General features: G+C 56.7%; 1 protein-coding gene across 3 annotated transcripts; it reads right to left on the bottom strand.

The window, feature by feature from the left end:
- Window positions 1-1159: 1159 nt before the first annotated feature.
- IMPDH1 (inosine monophosphate dehydrogenase 1) lies at window positions 1160-17395 on the bottom strand. Of its 3 annotated transcripts, none has more exons than XM_016148652.2 (15): window positions 17166-17395; window positions 13013-13111; window positions 10830-10878; window positions 8674-8775; window positions 8452-8526; window positions 7962-8168; window positions 7719-7806; window positions 6625-6824; window positions 5871-5961; window positions 5541-5636; window positions 4103-4246; window positions 3856-4000; window positions 3388-3531; window positions 3154-3237; window positions 1160-1907 (listed from the first exon to the last, which is right to left on the bottom strand). In XM_016148652.2, exons 1-15 carry the CDS (start codon window positions 17333-17335, stop codon window positions 1886-1888), a joined length of 1716 nt encoding a protein of 571 aa, XP_016004138.1. In that variant the 5' UTR covers window positions 17336-17395; the 3' UTR covers window positions 1160-1885. The 3 variants fall into 3 exon arrangements, with proteins under 3 accessions (XP_016004138.1, XP_016004137.2, XP_016004139.1); XM_016148651.2 differs by having other exon boundaries at window positions 13013-13114; window positions 17166-17304; XM_016148653.2 differs by lacking the exon at window positions 17166-17395 and adding an exon at window positions 16981-17096 and having other exon boundaries at window positions 1408-1907; window positions 13013-13114.
- Between the last annotated feature and the right edge of the window lie 564 nt (window positions 17396-17959).

The following is a 17959-nucleotide window of genomic DNA, read 5'->3' as shown; positions in this document are numbered from 1 at the left end:
TTGCTGGTCAAGCTGCATGTCGTATGGTTTTAGTAAACCAATGGGCAAGACAAACTATGAAACATGGCCTTATTATGGTTCGTCCTCTCTCAACTTTTACCATCCCCTAGTATCCAGGCCTCCTTCTCCCACCTAGCTAGGTCAGCTGGACTCTTCAGCGCTCCCCAAGGTCACAGACTCCAGGGCACAAGGCCTCCAGGGACTCTGATGATCCTGTCGCTTTGCAACAGCTGCTGGAGCAATTGCTGAAACACCTTGGAAGACATGGAATGGTCCTGCCCATAGCCCTGCCATCCAGCTCTTTCCTTCTCATTCCTGAGGATGCCACAAAGCTTAACCCCAGACCAAGTGGCTCTTTCAGGAAGGGCTTGGGGGAGGGCATGCCAAGTGTGGGCTGAGGCTGCCCCTCCCTGCAGTCACAGGAAATGTTTCTAGCTCCTAACCACGAGGGCCTTCTGCACCCTCTGCTCATTCTCGCCTCCAGAGCATTCCGGCTCATCTTATTTGCTTCTAATCCTGTGCGGGGGTCTGTACCTTGGAGGGACAGCTGCGTGACCACCGCCCAACTACAACAGAGGCAGAGGAAAGCAATGTGAATGTCCCAGGACCCCGAACTCTAGGCATAGTCAACAGCCCATGTCAGCGCTGTCCCACCAGGAGGGGTTTGAGGCTGGGAGGCAGGTCCTGAGTTGTACATAAATAAGGGGTGCTAACCCCCTCAACCTGGCACTCACAGGTGTGTCTCAGCTGAGGAGACTGGGCCCTGGCCCTGGTGGTCAGGGCCACGACCATGCTCTAATTCCTGCTGTGCCGGGTTGCGCCATTCACCATCAGGTGGCTGTGATGGGGGCTTTCTGGCAGCTCCCAGTGAGGCTCCCACTGCCAGGTGTTTATAGCCTTGATGACCCCCTCTTCGATACTGCCAGCTAGCCAGCAGCGAGCGGGCATGCTGGTGTGACTACAGGACTGGGAGACCTCCTGCCATGTGGCCACCTGAGCCAGCACCTTCTGGAGTACTGCAATGCCCTCATCACCTCCCTGGGGAGGCTGGGCCTTCCCCACCCCCATGGCCCTGTTCTGATGTGGCTCTGGGCTCCAGTTCACCACTAAGATGAAGCCCAGCTGCCCAGTGGACAAAGGACAGAGACAGGACGCCAGAGGCGTTGCAACGTCTTGATTTATTCAGATTATTTAATATACAATGATGTAACTGTGACCCAAAGTGTGCAAAGTTAAAGCCTTCAACTGCAGCTGAGAAGAGGGCAGGCATGATATACCTGGGGAAGGAGTCAGGAATGATGGGCTGCCTTCTCCCCAGGGTACAGGACAGGGGAGTGGCCTGAGGAGCAGGTAGCCTAGGGCCAGAGAAAGGGGGCAGAGACCTTCCTCTGGCCTAGGTCAGGAGCCCAGAAGTGCCCCATGGCTGAGGGGGCAACAGCCCGGGAAGGGGCTAGAGTCAGGGCCAGGAGAGCACCATTTCTGGGGTGGGGGTGGGGAAGGAGGTGCCCTACAGAAGCCAGGAAGGGCCACCTGCCCCAGGGATGGGAGTTGGGCCAGCGCAGGCTGCAGCGAGAGAGACCTGAGGCAGGCGCAGGGCCTGAGAGCCCAGGCTGGTGGGCTCAAGAGGACTGGAGAAGGGGGGAGAAGGGGGATGGGGTTTGGTGGGGAGCTCCCAGGGCAGCCAGGCCCCAGGAGCAGTCCTGACTCTGCAGGGGATGCCCAGCGAGGGGTGGCAGACCCTCAGGGCCTCCCGTCCTCTCTCCCTGGGAAGGGGCTGGGAACCTGTAGTGCAAATCTGTGGACCACTCAGCTATGGAGGGAAGCTGTGCCCAAAGGGGCACCCTGGGCCACACCCCCTCCGCCGCCTCGGCCTCCGCCACCATCCTCAGTACAGCCGCTTTTCGTAACTGTGGGGACAAGACAAGAAGGCAGCTGAGAGTGGGCGTGTGGACCCCGCTCCCTTCCTAGACCCCCCTGCCCAGGCGCCGGGGTGCCGAGTGGCCCCCAGGAGCAGGAGTGTCAGTGAACAGCAGAAGGCCTTGCCTCTCAGCCACGGGAGGAGGGAGGGAGAAAGAGCAGGCCCTGTGCCTCTGTCCTCCCTGGGCCGAGGCTCCGGGAAGAACCAGGCCAGGTCCAGAGACAGCCATGCTCCTTCTGGCCACAGCCACAGCTGAGTGGACTGTCCTCAGTGCCAGGCTGGAGAGACGGCTCAGAAAGCACGGCCCGTCCTTGCAGAGCGAGCTCAGACTGAGCTGAACCTCTGCTGCCCATGTCCCCACCCCACCCCTGCACACGCAGCAGCCTAGGCCCCTTTTAGTCACTGTGTCCAGTCCAGGACAGGGCAGCTTCAGACCTGTGGTCAGGGACAGCTCTCTCTACCCCCGAAGGGGACGTTTCTGCTGGAGGAGGGGCCACTGCTGGCTGCCCCCACCACAATGCTAGTCCTGGGGTCCAGGTCCCAGTTATACCCAGCGCCACCCCAACACAGTGCCCCCTCCCCGACCTCAGGTCCCACCCAGACTGCCCCTGCTCTACTCTACGCTTGGCCCGGGCAGCGCAGTTACTTACACGGCAGAAAGGTATAGCTACGGGAGGATGGGGCAGAAAGAGACACAGGTTAGATGCCCGCCTATGCGTAGGGGGACAGGTCCTCTTGACCTGGGGGGCCGCACGCCTGCTACTACTGCTGCCAACTAGCACTGCCCCCACCCGTAATCGCCCCGGCGCTGGCCCTGGCGTCTCTCTGCCCTTCTCACTGCCAGAGGGCTTGTGCCCCCACCAGCCTACACCTACCTGCCCAGGGCCACCACCAGCAAGAGCCCAGCACTGCCAGCCCTTGCCACCAGCCACCAAGCTTCTGAGCAAGCACGGGCCGGGGAGCCTCGGAGGGGCTAGCAGCCACATCTCCCGTGCCCTGCTCGGGGGAGATGCCCGAGGGGAGGGGAGGGGCCTGCCTGCATAGGGGCTAAAGGCCATGGTTCAAAGGTAGGCTGGGCCCTATAGGAGAGGGTGACAGGGTCGTCCTGCAGCAGTATCCAACCCTGACGCAGATGGTCCATGAGGTCCCTGAAACCTCAGCTCAGCCTCTGAACCACAGTCCCACCAGCCTGACCCAGTGACAGCCAGCTGGGGCAAGGAGGCCACCATACTTACGAGTGTAGGCCGTGGACACCACCCTCGATCTGAGCCGACATGGTCCGCTTCTCAAACTTGAGCTCTCCTGAGTACATCATAGACCTGCAGGCAGGTCAGTGGAGCGGGTTAGGGCACTGAGGGCAGAGGAGAGAAAGAAAGAGAGAGAGAGAGAGAGAAAGGAAGCAGGGATGGAGGAGCCAGGAGACCCCTTGGTGCCCCCTCGCCTGCCACCCCGCTAGTCCCAGCACTCACCGCAGGACAGACAGGCTCCGGGCCCCGATATCCTGGCAGCCATGCTGGATCCCCGCTATGAGGTAGGGCACAAACTTCTGAATGGAGCCTTTGTCCTGGATGGAGCCCGAGACACCCTGTGCGATCTTCACCTTATCCCCCTCACTGCACGGAAGGCAAGGAGACTGAGCCAGGCATCCCGCAGCTCCGGGATTCCTACCCCAACTCTTAAGGGTACTAGCAGAGGTGATATCACCCAGAAGGACACCCCAAGCAGCCCCTCCCTGGGCCACAGCATAAAAAAGCATGGATTCCAAATCAAGTGGCCCCGACTGCTGTCCCAGGTCTGCTGCTACTGGTGCCCTGTGCCTCGGTTTCCAGAACTATCACATGGAGATTGGGTGCCATCTTGCGAAGTCTAAGGCACGTATGGACCCTGGAAGGGCTGTGGGCTGATCTGCCTGGGGCTGGGGCTCAGGGTCAGGGCACCTGAAATATCGTTTCTGGCTGCTGCTGCTCTTCTCCATGGCATCCAAGGAGCCCATGCCCCGGTACTTCTTGAGCCTCACCCCATCCGAGAAGAAGTACTCGCCGGGGGCCTCCGTGGTGGCAGCGAGCAGGGAGCCCATCATCACTGTGGCGGTAGGGGGGCGGTCAGTGCCTCCAGCCCATAGCCCTCCTACTGCCTTCCCCCAGCTCCCAGCCCCCAAACCCCAGCCTGCCCAAGCCCCCTCACCTGTGGAGGCTCCAAGGGCCAGGGCCTTGACCACATGCCCCACAGTCTGGATGCCGCCATCAGCTATGACAGGCACCCCAAAGCGCCGGGCATACTCGGCCACCTTGTACACAGCAGTGCCCTGGGGCCGACCACAGGCCATCACTGCAGGAGGGGACACAAGGCAGAGGTGTCAACAGCAGCACAGGGGCTAGGGACAGGCCCCTTTCTCCTTGTGTCCAACCTCAGGAGAGGGGACAAGGCTGGATAATGTTTCTGAGGCACAAAGTAGGGGGCAAATGTCACTTCAGGGACCCAGGTCACCCGTCTCACGACAGCACTATGGGAGATTCTGATGGGGGAAGGGCAATACAGGCCTTCGAAGCATTGCATTCCCCAGACCAGTGCTCTTAGGCCTAGTGGTCCCCAGCCTCACCTCCCCTTCAAGGCTTTCAGATGAAGGCCTGTCACTAAAGTTAGGGACTCAGGGCCTCTTTGGGGATGTTGGTTTGCATTTCTTTAAGTTTAATTGTCCAAGGACTTTAAGTGTTTGGTTTTAAGTTTTTAAGTGGGAATTCTAAGGAACCAGGACTTATCTAGGGAAAGATGCAAGGTCGGATAAAACAGAGAAGGGGCCTTCTCGGAGCTGCCTTTGTTTGTTCTGCCCTATAGCAACCCAAGGTTTAGAACAAGACCTGACACACAGCAGGTGCCCAATTAACATTTGTAAAGAGACTGAGCAAAAGCCCAGGTTCCACCGCGGTGATCAGCTAAGGCAACAATTAGAAACTTAAAAGCAGAGGCTCTGAAGACCAAAAAAAGAGATGTTTTGGGCAGAGAGGACCCAACAGGTCACTTGGTGTTCTGAAGAAATGACCCTCACTTAGAGGGGCCAGATCCGTCCCCTCAGGCCAAGCCGGGACACATGTCCTCCACGGAGCACCCCTCAACCACATGGAGACACATGTCATGGTCTCTCTCTCCCCATCTTCATGTTTCAGGAACCCACCCTGCAAAAGGGCTTTGTGACTGAGTGGGCTCCCTCCCCCACTATCACCAGATGGTGATAACGTGTATACCCTAAAGATATTCAAAAACATGCTGTCTCAATGTCTGAAGTATCTGCCTTGCCACAAAGCTAATCCGAACCCTGAGCTGGCTTCCAACAAGCACCTCGGAGAAGTGGTCACACCAGCCTTGGATCCTTGACCAGAATCCAAGAAGTGGGCTGGTGCATACCCAAAACTCTTGGTAACCTCATCTTACACCTGCTCCCCAAATCAATGGGCCAGACAGAAAGAGGCTGAGCCCAGGTTGCCACTGAACCCACCATCCCAAGGAGCCTGGCAGAGTGAGCCCTCAGCATGTACTTGTGGGACAAGAATGAGGCCCAAGGGGTCTGTGGAGGGCCGGTGGGGTGGGTATTCTAAGTGGCAGTCACTCTTCTACTAACACTTACCTTCTTGGGTGATGCAGATAGAGCCGCAGCCCATGCCCACACGTAGCCCATCCACACCAGCGTCAATCAGATTCTTGGCCTGAGCTGCTGTCACCACTGGGGTAAGGGGCGGGGCAGGGAAAGAGGAGCAGTGTGAGGATAAGAGCCCCTGCCCTGGGGCTCCCTGGGACCCCAGTCTAGCTCCCACCCCACCTACAGTGACCGGAGCCCATTCATTCGGCTCCCTGCCCCCTCATGCAGGGGTAATGCCATCAATTGGGAATGCCGAGGAAAAGGAAGTTACACAGAGAGGGGGCAAGGGCCAAGGGTGAGAGGGGACTCCACACTCACCATTCCCCCCAATCACCTGGAGGTGGGGGTACTTCTGCTTGATGTAGTGTACCATGGCGATCTGATACACAGAGTTCCCTTGGGATGAGTCCTGTGAGGAGGGGGACAGGAAAGCTTAGGCTACTGTGGCTGAGGGTCCTCCCTGGGGGAGGGAGGTCTTGAGCGGACAGACTCCTGGAATAACATGAAAAATGTTATGAGAATGCCTTTTTTTTTTTTTCTGGGAAGACAATTGACAGATTTCAACTGGTTCTCAAAGGGACCTGCTTTCCCCAAAAGGTTAAGCACCACTAATGTAGTTTCAGAGCAGACAAAGCCCTGTCACAGTCACTCATGGACTGGTCCTCACGGCGAGGCTGCCTGGGGCCTATCCTATTTCTACCAACTAACTAATCAAGTGAAAGGGCTTAACCTCCTCAGCTTCCATTTCTTCATCTGACAAGGGGCATGGTCATTGTACTTGGGGTAGGTCGGGGTGGGTGCTTTTGGGAGGATTAAATGAGTCTATCTACATGAAGGTCTTATTCTGGGGCCTGGAAAGGGGGAGGTTCTCCATGAAAGTGAGCTCTAACCACTGGGGCCAACTTATAAGCACACCCAGAAGGCCCTCAGAGAGGTCCAGGGTTGGTTTGTTGGACTGTCAGAGGACCACAATCCCTCTTGATTCTGACTCTAGGCTAAATTAGAGACAAACATGGGTCTTCCTAAGCCTCTACTCCACCAAAACACTCTGGCCCCAGGATGGTGCCCGTACCAGCACTATGACATCAGCGCCCGCCTGAGTGAGCAGGTCCAGGCGGTATTTGTCATCCTCGCGGGTGCCCACGGCTGCCCCGCAGAGTAGCTGCTTGTGAGAATCCTTGGAAGCCAGAGGGTAGTCCCGGTTCTTCTTCAGGTCGGTGCGGGCGATGATGGCCACTAGCTCGTCATGATCGTTGACGATGGGCAGCTTCCCTGACGAGGAAGACAGAGGTGAGATGAAGGAACAGCCTCTGAGAGCCTGGGGGGTGGAGGGAGTGAGGGTGAAAATGGACCAGAGATCCCGCTGAAGTACCTAAACCAGCCACTAGGTGACAGCACCCACCCAAGAAGCACTCCTAGGGACAAGGACCTCTTCCCAAGAACAGGAAGCAAAGAAACCTTGTAGCCAAGTAGGTTACCGGAGCTCTTCCTGCCCTGTGGCCTGGCCAGGCTGAGGTGGGCGGCCCCTGAGCACTGGCAGCCTTTCACCTGCTGGGCCACAGGGTTGAAAACTCTGAGCCAGGGCACAAATGTGAGGCCGTGGGCGAGAAATGGTGCAACTGCCCAATACCACCCCCAGAGAACAATCCAGCATGGGCCAGGGGGGCCCGTTCCAGTGTCGCTGCAGGGAGCTAATGAATATTGCGTCAACAGCCCCAATGGCAAATAAATTTAACTGCAGGATGTCTCAGTCATTCATAAGCTAATGTACAACTCTTATACAAGATGGAAAATATGGAAAAAAGCATTTTTTCAGACTTTTGAGACCAGAAAGCTCCTTTTTCATGAGACGTTTCACAGGACTAGTTTTTTTTTTTTTTGGGGGGGGGTGGGAAACACAATGTAAAGATGCTGAATAAAAGACAGGTTTTCCTAAGCCAGGAAAAGGACCTCCTGAATCATACTCCAGCCTGGGATTATTCAAACCTTCCCCCAAGGCCCAGTCAGGTTGCTGGGACAACCTGCAAGGCTGTGAAGGAACAGGAGGAACGGGGCGACAGGCAGCGGGTGGCGGGGTGGCGGGGTGGCGGGTGCCCAGGGAGCTAGGCTGGGGGTGGGGCAGGGGCGGGGGCGGAGATCTTGAGTTTTCTGCCTACTCCTCGGTACCTTTTTTGCTGCGCTGCAGGATCTCATTTGCCTCTTTCAATGTCACACCTGCTGGAGCCACAACCAGCTCATTCCGTGGTGTCATCACCTGTGGGGCCAGGAACATTTCCCTGCAGGTTGGCAGGTGAGAGAGAAGGGAGCCAGACCTCCCTCTGGTCCCTGGACACAGGCACCAGCCTGAGGCCCCAGGGCGTGGGGTCCTCTCTCTCTACCCCAGCCACACTTTCCCTATCCTGCAGGTACCTCACTGAGGAGGGTGGTGTGGTCCTCCTCAGCAAGAAAGTCGATGTCTCGAGAGGTGACGATGCCCACCAGCTTGCTGCCCATGGTGCCCGTCTCTGTGATGGGGATGCCAGAGAAGCCATGCCGAATCTTGGCCTCCAGCACATCACCCACCGTGTGTGAAGGGCTCAGCACCACGGGGTCCGTGATGAAGCCCTGTTCAAATTTCTGTGGGCAGAGACAGGGAAAGGGCAAGGCTGGAAGAAAGCTGAGGTGGTGTACAGCCTGACCGCAGTGGGCACGGGATATCCTGGCCATGCCACAGAGGAGCCAGGGCCCTCAATGGGGTGAGGGGCCAGTGGGAAAGTAAGGCTGGGCCCTGAGCTCCCATTGTGAAGAAGGCCAGACAAGACCCCAGCAATCAGCCAGGAAGTGCGCCAGCCTGCAAGGCTGGCAAGGGGAGCTAGGAGGGTCTGATGTGGGGACCCCCGGGGATGGGCCTTGTACTTGCCTTGACCTTCCTCACTTCGTTGGCCTGGAACTCGGGGGTGCAGTTGTGGTGAATGAAACCGATACCACCCATCAGCTAGGGTGGAAGGGAAGTATGATCAGAGCCAGGAGGCCAACCCTCCACACTCTGCAAACCCCACCTCTGATTCCAATCCCCCCTGATGTCATTCCACCCCATTCCGTCCCCTTAGCTCTGGGGTGCCCACCCAGGTGCCCAACTCACAGCCATCGCGATGGCCATGTCGGCCTCTGTCACAGTGTCCATAGGGGAGGAGATCAGCGGCGTCTTCAGCGTGATCTTCCGAGTTAGAGCTGAAGTCAGGTCCTGAGGATGGAGGCACAGGCTATGTGAAGAGTTTTATTATTCACTCAAACACTTACTGAGTTCCTACAGGCACCTGGCCCTAGGACAGGCCTGGGGATATAGCAGTGAACAACGCAGACGAGACCCCTGCTATCTTTCCCTGAACTTAAATTCTCCTTGGAAAGGAAGAAGACAAACATGAAATATGTACGAAACCATTTCAGCTAAGAGGAAGGCTCCAGAGAAAAAGCAATAAGGCAAAATGACCACTGGAAGAAGATGTGCTGGTTGGGGAAGCCTCTTTCTTGGCAGGTGACAAGTGGAAGCCAATCAAGTCAAAGTCTAAGGGGCTGTCATTTCAGGCAGAGGGAGCTGTGTGTAAAACCTGCCTCTGATTCTAAGTCTTCCTGAGGTGTATTTAAAAAAGAAGAAGGCTAGTGGACTAGAGGGGAGGGAGAAATGTAGGGGCCGAAGCAGGAGAGGCAAGTAGGAGCAAGGACATACAGCCTCGAAAGCCAGGGGAGGAGCTCAGATTGAATTCTGAGATGAGAAGCCACTGGAGGGTCTCAGGCAGAGGACAAATACAATCTGGTTTATGTTTTAAAGAGGTCACTCAGGCTCTGATGTAGAGAATGGATTCTAGGTGGCAAGTCCTGTTGTAGGGTAAACCTCCAATGAGGCTGCTGACAGGTCCGAGAGGGAGATGTGGGTGACTGAAAGTGGGAAGGCATAAAAGGAGTCATTTGACATCCAGGAGAGTTGGTGACTAAGGGTCTACAGCTCAAGGGAGAGGCCGGGACTGCAAGGAGACATTTGGGAGGCATCTGCCTGTGAACGGTAAATAGGGGCCAGATCACAGATGCCTCTGAGAGTCAGGACAACAGCTGTTAACCCTAACCCCCAAAACGCTCAAGACACAGACTTTGGTTTATAATTCGCAGAGATTCATAGGCCTCTGACATCCATCCACAGACCCAGGTTCAGAACCCCAGCCCCACAGTATAGAAAACTCCCCCTTATCATCTCCTATTATATAACAGAGGCCGCAGGACAGGGAGACCTTTGATGGCCTGGAGGGGTCTTGTCTATCCCTGGAGGGGTCTTGGATGATGGCCTGGAGGGGTCTTGTCTATCCCTCTCTTCCTAGCACCCTGCCCAGAGGCTGGCACAAGCCAGGCTGCCTGATAAACTTTGTTAAATTGAACAGCTGAACCAAGAAGGCTTCCTCATTCCTGTCATATGGGAAATATCTAGAATAGAAATATTCAGATTAAACCTAAAAAATCTGCCGGGGTCAGCACTGGCTACCCAGGCTGGACATAAGCTTCCCCAATGTATAAGTGATCCAGGCACACTCAGGCCCTCTTGCCTTTCATGACCTGAATAAATATCAACGATAACAGCAACAGAAGAGAAACTATTTTTTTAATGAGTATGAATTTATCATAGCATAATCTAACTTTCCTGTCAGATGACTTAACACCCATTAGCACTACCCCCTGGCTTCTGTGAGTTCATCATATGTTAATTATGTAAAGGACATTGCTCATTCACTTGGCTAACTGCTGAGCCCCTCCAGTAAGCAAGGAACTGTGTTTCCTTGTATTTGTCTAAAATCTAAATTCTCCAAATCCTCTTGCTGGTTCTTGTATGTTTGAATACCTTAACAAGTCTGTCCACCTCATTCAAAATCTCTATAATTTTACTGGCTTCTATTATGTCCTTGCTCAGCATTTCAGACAAAACCCAATCCTTCCGGTCTACAGTAATAAGGCAGCCACACACACACACACACCCTCCCAGGGCCTTTTGAACTTCACTGCAGGCTCTGTCAGTGACAGCCCTCTGGCCCTGGGCCAGGCCCACCACTCGGGATACTCTTGGTTCTCCATAGCTGCCTCTGCCCCATTAGGCATAACCCATTGTTCTGTGCCAGCTTCTCTGGCAGCAATAAAGGCTACATCCACCACATTCCCAAGAGAAGTCTCCCCTACACCCTGCCCTTGAGCCAGAAGTCAGCCTCTTCCACTACATACACAGTCCCTCTTCCCCAGGTCAGCATAAGAGGTACTTACCACCTCATCAGCTATGAAGTCTATGAATCCTGGGAGAATCAGGAAGTCGCTGTGAAGAGAGAAAAGTGAGTGTTACTAGGTGAGGAGGGGTATCTGAAACGGGCAGGGCTTGCCAGGCCAGGGTGAGGCAGCATGGAGGTGGGGAGAGGGGTAGAGACCAGCCCTCTGGTCCCTGCTGTCCCTTCAGGCCTGAACCACCCTCCTGCCCGCACTAGCATCTTGCTGACTCCAGCCCACAGAGAAAGAGCCAAAGGCAGTAGAAGGTCTGTAGACCTGAGGCACCACCAAGCCAGTTGGCCCCAAACGTTCATTGCCTTGAGGGCTCAGAGTTCATCAAGGAACATAAGTTTCCATAATGCCACACACGGCAAATACAGTGCTTGCTCTTGAAAACTCAGTTTTTATAGGGGGACACAATCGATCAACACAGAATGAACCTGAGAACAATTTAAAAGTGCAGCATGACACGAACATCACATAGCACAGGACAAGCTGCACACAGCCAAGTGTTAGAGCCACTCAGTCACACATAGTGCAGAATAGCTCAGAAGGACCCTAAAGGGCTGAGCATGGACAAGGCATGTTCGGATAGAGCAGGCATCCATTAAGTGTCAGCCCAGTTGGGATAGGGCAACCAACAGACATGGCCTGGGATGGAAAAGGGGAAGAAGGGACCTTATGGTTAGGACTAGGATCCTGGGGCCCCAGTCAAAGCACAGCAGCTGCCAACACTAGGGTGGGCCAGGGTCAGAGCAAACCCCAGAAGGGGAGTGCAGGCCTGCACAGGTATGGCAAGGTATAGAGCCACAGCCCGGGGGCCCCCACAGGCTTAACCCTCCAGAAATCACAGAGCCCTGATGGACACACCCAAAAGCAAATGTTGCACACTTCAGGAACACTCCCAACCTCCCAACCAGAGTAAGCAAAGCAGCAAGCACCCCAGGGCAGGAAGGAACAACTACAGGGTGGATGGGAGGGGTGGGTCTTTAACCTGCCCCAAGACCAAGAGTAATTTCTAGAAATTTCCCTAGGGAATTTCCTTGGCAGACTCCGTTGAAAAATACATCAAAGATACTCTCTCCACCCGCTCTCCATCAGACAGCTAAAGAAATAACTGCCCCTACCTGATGGCAGCCCTTCAGTACAGAGAAGAGGCTTCCGTAGCTCACTTAGAGGCCAGAGAAGAAAAACTGGAGTCTGGGTCTCTTGGCATTTTCTAGGTATTATATACACCCCTCACCTGGTCCTCACCTGAGCTATGGGGAAGGCAGGAGTTGGGAGACACTCCTTGGCAATGACTGGGTATCGTGGGGTCTAGGGAAACTGCCTGCCCAGCAGGAGTGTTTACAGGCAAGGGCAGAGACGGGCAGGAGACAGGCGGGGGGTGCTCTTGGCTGGCCAGCATCCCCACTCTGCTCCAGTCTCAGGTTCTGATGTTCCTTCCTGGCATGGACACACTCCTGCAGCCAGAAGGAGAGCTAGTGCCAGGCCTGCAGCCGGCAGCACAACTGGTCCAGGGCCCGTGGAAAAGCATACTAAGCCAGAGGTAAATAGATAGGTCCTGATCTCCTACAAAATCCCACGTGAGGTGGGCTGGCATGCAGCAGTCACAGAATACAAAGCCCAGGGAGGGCACAAGTGCTAACCTGGGGGCAGGCTGGGGCACGAGTGGAAAGAGGACTAGATGGTGGGAAAAGGAGCCACCCCAACTGCCCAGCTGGGCCTCTCTTGGGGCAACACCCAAGCAGCTGTCTTAGCTGGGCTCCAGGGCCCCTCTGCCCTCCTAGTGACGCTGGGAGTGAGAGGGTATCCTGGATCAAGGTCTGGGACAAGTCTCCGTAACTCCCACATCTCGTATTCCCACATGTGCCAAGGCCCCTTCATGTGGCCAAGATAACCACAAGAGGGGGAAGGGGGCAGACAGGACCCGGATCTAGCCAGAAACAGGGCATGGCACCAAGGGCCGCGTTGTCGCTGTGCCACGTCCGTCCGCTCTCGGCACGGGCCGCCTTCCTTCCCTTGCCCAGCCCTCTCCACCCCTCCTCCCGCTCGAGTCGCTCGAATCAGGCCGGAGAACGCGGGTGTCACCGAGGGGGGAGCGGTGCACGTGCAGGACCGGAGTCGGGGGATGGTGCAGCCTTGGTGCGCGCACCCAGGTGGGGCCGAGGCCCCCACGCGCTTACTTGTAGGTGAGACCGTCGGCGTTGGCGAAGAGCTGCTGCGCGGTGAGCCCATCCTCGGGCACGTATCCGGTGCCGCCGCTGATCAGGTAGTCCGCCATGCTGCTGCAAGACACCGCGACCCGACATAAACACCCGCGCGGGCCGCCCCGCCGCCGCCGCCGCTGCTCCTGCTGCTGCTCTTGCTGCTGCTGACGCCGCGGCCACGCTGCTGCCGCGGGCCGGGCCGGCCGGGGGCTGGGGCTGCCGCAGCCGCGGGGCGGGCCCAGGGCGCCGCCCTCTCCTCCCGCCCCTCCCCCGGGAGTCCACCGCCTCCGCCCCGCGCCGCACAAAGGGCCCCGCCGAGCGCGGCCCAGCAGCGCCGGTGCGCGCACGCCCAGGGCTGCCTGCAGTGGCACAGCGGCCCCAAAAGCCGCGGCGGGAGAGGGGTCTGAGGGGCCAGTGGGGGAGGGGCTGAACCAGGCCGCGACACGCCCCCTCCGCCGCTCCTCATGGCTCCTCCTTGGTCCTGTGCAGCGCTCCCCTTGGCAAGCCCCTGAACTGGACCACCCCAGGTCACCTGGCTCCCATTGGCCTGAGTCTCCCCTAGCCCTACTCCCCACCCCGCGCGATACCTCTAACTCGGTTTGTCTTTCTCCAAGGCTAAGGCCCAGACTCTGATCAGAGCCTGGAGTGGAGCCCGGCACACAAGAGTTTGAGGTTGCCCCTCCCTGCAGTGTAGCCCATTCCCCTAACCCGGATCTCGTTCCTAGCTGGAGGGCATTCTAAACAATGACACTCCCTGACCTTTGGGTGGCCTTGAAGCCCTCTGCAGTTTACAAGGCATTTTTCATAAAAGATCGCATTTACTCTATAATCTATTAATTGCCAACTAGTAGGTACCCACTTTACAGATGCAAAACCTACAGTTCAGAAAGCAAATAGATTGGGAGGGGGGTACTGCCTCTGCTTCCAGTCCAGTGCTTCAGTCTGACATCCCTGTCCCCAGCTCAGAAAGTGCTGTGGATACCAGGGGTTTCAACCCCAGAGAGGAAAGTTTTCATTTGGGAAGGCAGTGTGGTGGGACCATGAGGGAGGACCACCGGCCTGGCTAAGGCAAGTAAGTATGCATACTAAATTGGACAGAGGTTACAGAAGTTTTGAGAATTAGCCAAAGCAGACAGAAGTTTGATGATCTTATTAATCCAGCAAAACCCAGATTTCTACATGGGGGAGGTAGGATTAGGTAGCTAAGTGATTCACAAGGAAGGAGGTGAGGCGGCAGAGGGCAGACCCTTCCCTCGTGTGTGACCAGAAGTGCTAATGCTACTCCCTCACCAAAGCTAAAGAGTAGATCCCAGACACAACCTCCAAGGTTCCTTCCTTCTCTTCCTGTAATTCTCACAGCTCACTTCTTGGGGAGGTAAGAGAAAGGCGTGGCAGGGACATAGTCCTCTGGCTGGCAAGGTGGCTATCTGTGGCACTTCCCTCCCTCCCCAGCCCTGAGAGGCAGAGTTTGTTTACCTCTCAGCAGCGTGGTGGCAGCCAGGCCCAGGGGAGGCTCCCTGGGATGCCTAGCCTCCCTCAATGATGCCCCCAGGGACCCTGCTAGGAAAACACAGGCTGTTCCATCTGCGCAGAGGGGAGGAGAGCCTTCGCACAGAGCTAGGGTGTTGAGGCCCCTGAGGCTGGGAGTGCTGGAGGAGACTCACAGATGTCTGCAGTGTCCTCTCTCCTCTTACTGTGAGGGACTGGAACATCACAGATCCCCCACGTTTTCCTCCCCACCAGTGGACTCCCAAGGACGGCTTCTGCTGGGGGCTTCTGAGGGCCCTCTGGCATTGGCAAGGAGGGAGCAGGCCTGCTGGGGTTCTCTGCTGAATGGGGTCTGGGGCCGGGCCAGCTTGCCAGGGACACCTGGGGAGCGCTTCTAATTCCTCAGCTCTTGTAGATCCATCCAGAGAGCACGTGACATATGGGGAAGGAGAGTTATCCTCAGGGGACCAGCCCTAAGACTTCTTACTAGCCACTTGGAGGCAGAGTGATGAGACCAACTAGAGAAAGCACCCTGGCCTTTCAGAGTTACCCTAGAGTATCTTTCTGGCCATAGGACAGGGCTGTAACTGCATTGCAGGCGTAAGAGCACAGGCTGTCCCTGCGGTGTCTTTGGGTCTCTAGGGGACCTGCCCTGGGTCACTATCCCCTACAGCATGGGTCAGAAATGGCTACTATTCAGGATTCCACCAGGGTTTGGGCCCAAGACAGCAACTGGGTTCTGCCGTCTCTCATGGCATCTGCCCCAGCCTACACCTTGGACCCAGAGGAAGAGGCTGCCAGGCTGAGTTGTGGGGACAACAGACCTCACAGCCGCACAGCCCCTCTTGGTTTGACCTATGTCAGGGATCCTCATTACTCTAAGCTGCTGGGCTCAGCCCTGGGTTATGCTGTCCTTTTCCAGAGACTGTTAATCCATCCCCTCCCCCTTGCTTTCCTCCTCCCTCTTCCTGATCTTCCCTAGCTGCTTCCTCCATAGGGAGGAGATACCAAGGCAACCGGCAGGCCTCCTCAGTTGGTCCCCTGAGGCTCCCCACCTAGCGGTTGTGAGGGCAGGAGAGCCGGCCTAAACCCCTTCCAGCCCCTTCCTCAGGGTAGTGGGGAGGACTGGTGTCCTAGCTAGGCACCAAATCTATGCAGGGAGCCAGGAGGTCTGTATCTGGGAGTGTTGGAATAGACAATATTTCAAATCACTTTTGAGGGGAGGATTGGGGGAGTTGTGGGGGGCTGGGAGGGGAAAAACAACATTGTTGAGCTGGGAGAGGGAATAACGGCTTGCTCAAGTTCAAGGCAAAGAGCAATAATTCTGGCCTCAACCCCAGGACTTCTCATTAAACCCTGTCCTCTCCCCACTGCTTTATGCCAGTGATGGCAGATGGAGGTCTAACCAGTTGGTTTTGAATCTCATTACACCACCCGCCTGGGGCTCAGATTTTACACCAGCTCTTTTGAGCCCAGTGGGGCATGAGGATGGCCCCTAGGTACAGAGGTACAATTTAGAGATGTTTGCTCCTGTGTGGTCAGGTCTGAGCTCTGAAATGATACTTTTGCAATACCTGCTCTAGCAAGGCACTGCCTCCGTCAAGGTTCAAGTGCCCTAGCCCACTCCTTCACCTCCTGTGGCCTCTTCCTATCGCCCTGGACCCTAGCCCCAGTAGCTGGATTTCTAGAATGAGAGGAAGGCCAGGGGCGCCTGAACCTGAGTCAATTCTAGAGGCACACTGCAGGGGCAGGAGGGGCCAGACTTCACCTAGCAGCCCTGTAAGCCGTTAAAAGTTCTTACATAAGCCTTCATCTCCCCGCCCCCACCCCTTGCCCCCAGGTAGAGCTGCAGGGCTAATTCCCTTAGACCACCCCCAAACCCAGCTTCCAGGTCACCTCCCCAAGCTGCTGAGCACCAACAGATGGGGATGAGAAAGAAGTCCAAATCCTCTGGACCAGAAGGACAGTGGGATTGCATTTCAAGCTGCTATACAATCCAGAGATTAGCCCCTGTCTCGTATTCAGCCAGTCCCCAGGGGGCCCAGTTCAACGCCCTCCCCACTCTTCCTCTAGTGACCCTACATACCCCAGCAGACTAAGGGTAGGAGGGGGTCCTGAATCTCAGGAGAGACTCTAAGGAGAGCTGCGCTGGCAGCCTCATCAGACCTTAGTGAATAATGAGGGGACACTGTCCTCACCAAACTCTTGAGAAGGCAAACAGTCATGACACCTACACCTGCCAGTAAGACTCTGAAGGCAGAAGGAAACAACTGAAGAGTAGTAAGCATAGATGGACAGGGACTTCAACAAGCACTGTTTGAAACCCTGTAGTTGCAGCCACTTAAGTGTCGCAGAGTGTGTAGTTGAGGTCTGATCCAGGGCTAAGGTTTTACGGAACGTTTTTCCGACCGGCTACCCGGTGCAACGCGGCACCAGACCCTTTGCACAGTGCTCACCTGCATGCCCTAACCAAAGCTTGGGTGCGCGGCATCTGAGCCAGGTTTCAGGAAGTTAGAGGTTGAGGCGCTAAGAGGGCAAGGGTGGTGGGGCCTGCCCCTCCCCTCCCCTGGAGCGCCGCGGGGTTCCCCGAGCTGCCGCGCCCGCCCCGGATGCGCCCCGCGCGCTCTGCCTTGGGCGTCACCTCTCGGGCTCGTAGCCGGCCTGCAGCAGGCGGGCGTTGTACCGCTGCGCCGCCGTCTCGTGTGCCGGGTGTTGCCGGGCTCCGGGCTCTGGAACAGCGGCGGCTCCGCCTCCCTGCAGCGGCGGCGGGAGCGGCCCCGACCCGTGCGGCAGAGTGAGCGGCCCCTCCATGCGGAGGCCGGGGCTGTGGGTAGGCGGGAGCCTCTCCGCCTGGAGGCTCCCCGGCCCCGGCTGGGGAATGATCGACTAGTCGCTTCCCGAGGAGGGGGCGGGGCCGCTGAGAGGGGCGGGGCCTGAGTGCTGGGGGCGGGGAAGTTCGGGGGAGGGAGGATCTGGAGTCATCTGGGCTCCGCCTTGGCGCCCCGCTTCTCCTGGCCTCTCCCCGCTACTTCCCAGACCAGGCTACTTCTCCCATCCGAGATCAGCAAAGCGATCCCTGACCTTTCGCCGATCTCCAGACCTTCCAGGTTCCCCTAGCCCTTTCTGAGGAAAACCAGAAGAGGAAAGGAGCACAAAAAATATCTCCAGAGGCCGGAGTGTGCTTCGTGTCTTGTGTCCATCCCTCTGCCTCCTACGAATGGTCCTCCTACCGGCCAGCCGCAGGCCTCCCTCGCTCGCCAGGGCGAGGTAGGCGCGGATTACCCAACTCCCTTTGCCTAGTGCCCCCTTTGCCTGTTCAACAGACTCCATTAGACTGGAGGAAAATAGATTTTTCTTGGCTCTTTCCTGCCACTTCCTAAGAAAGGAAGAGATAAGGCTGCAGGCTCCGTAAGGAAAAATGTTCGGAGTCCGCAC

Source organism: Rousettus aegyptiacus, unplaced genomic scaffold (assembly GCF_014176215.1).
Source record: "Rousettus aegyptiacus isolate mRouAeg1 unplaced genomic scaffold, mRouAeg1.p scaffold_m13_p_13, whole genome shotgun sequence".
NCBI lineage: Eukaryota > Metazoa > Chordata > Mammalia > Chiroptera > Pteropodidae > Rousettus > Rousettus aegyptiacus.
This window is presented reverse-complemented; position numbering and strand designations above follow the sequence as displayed.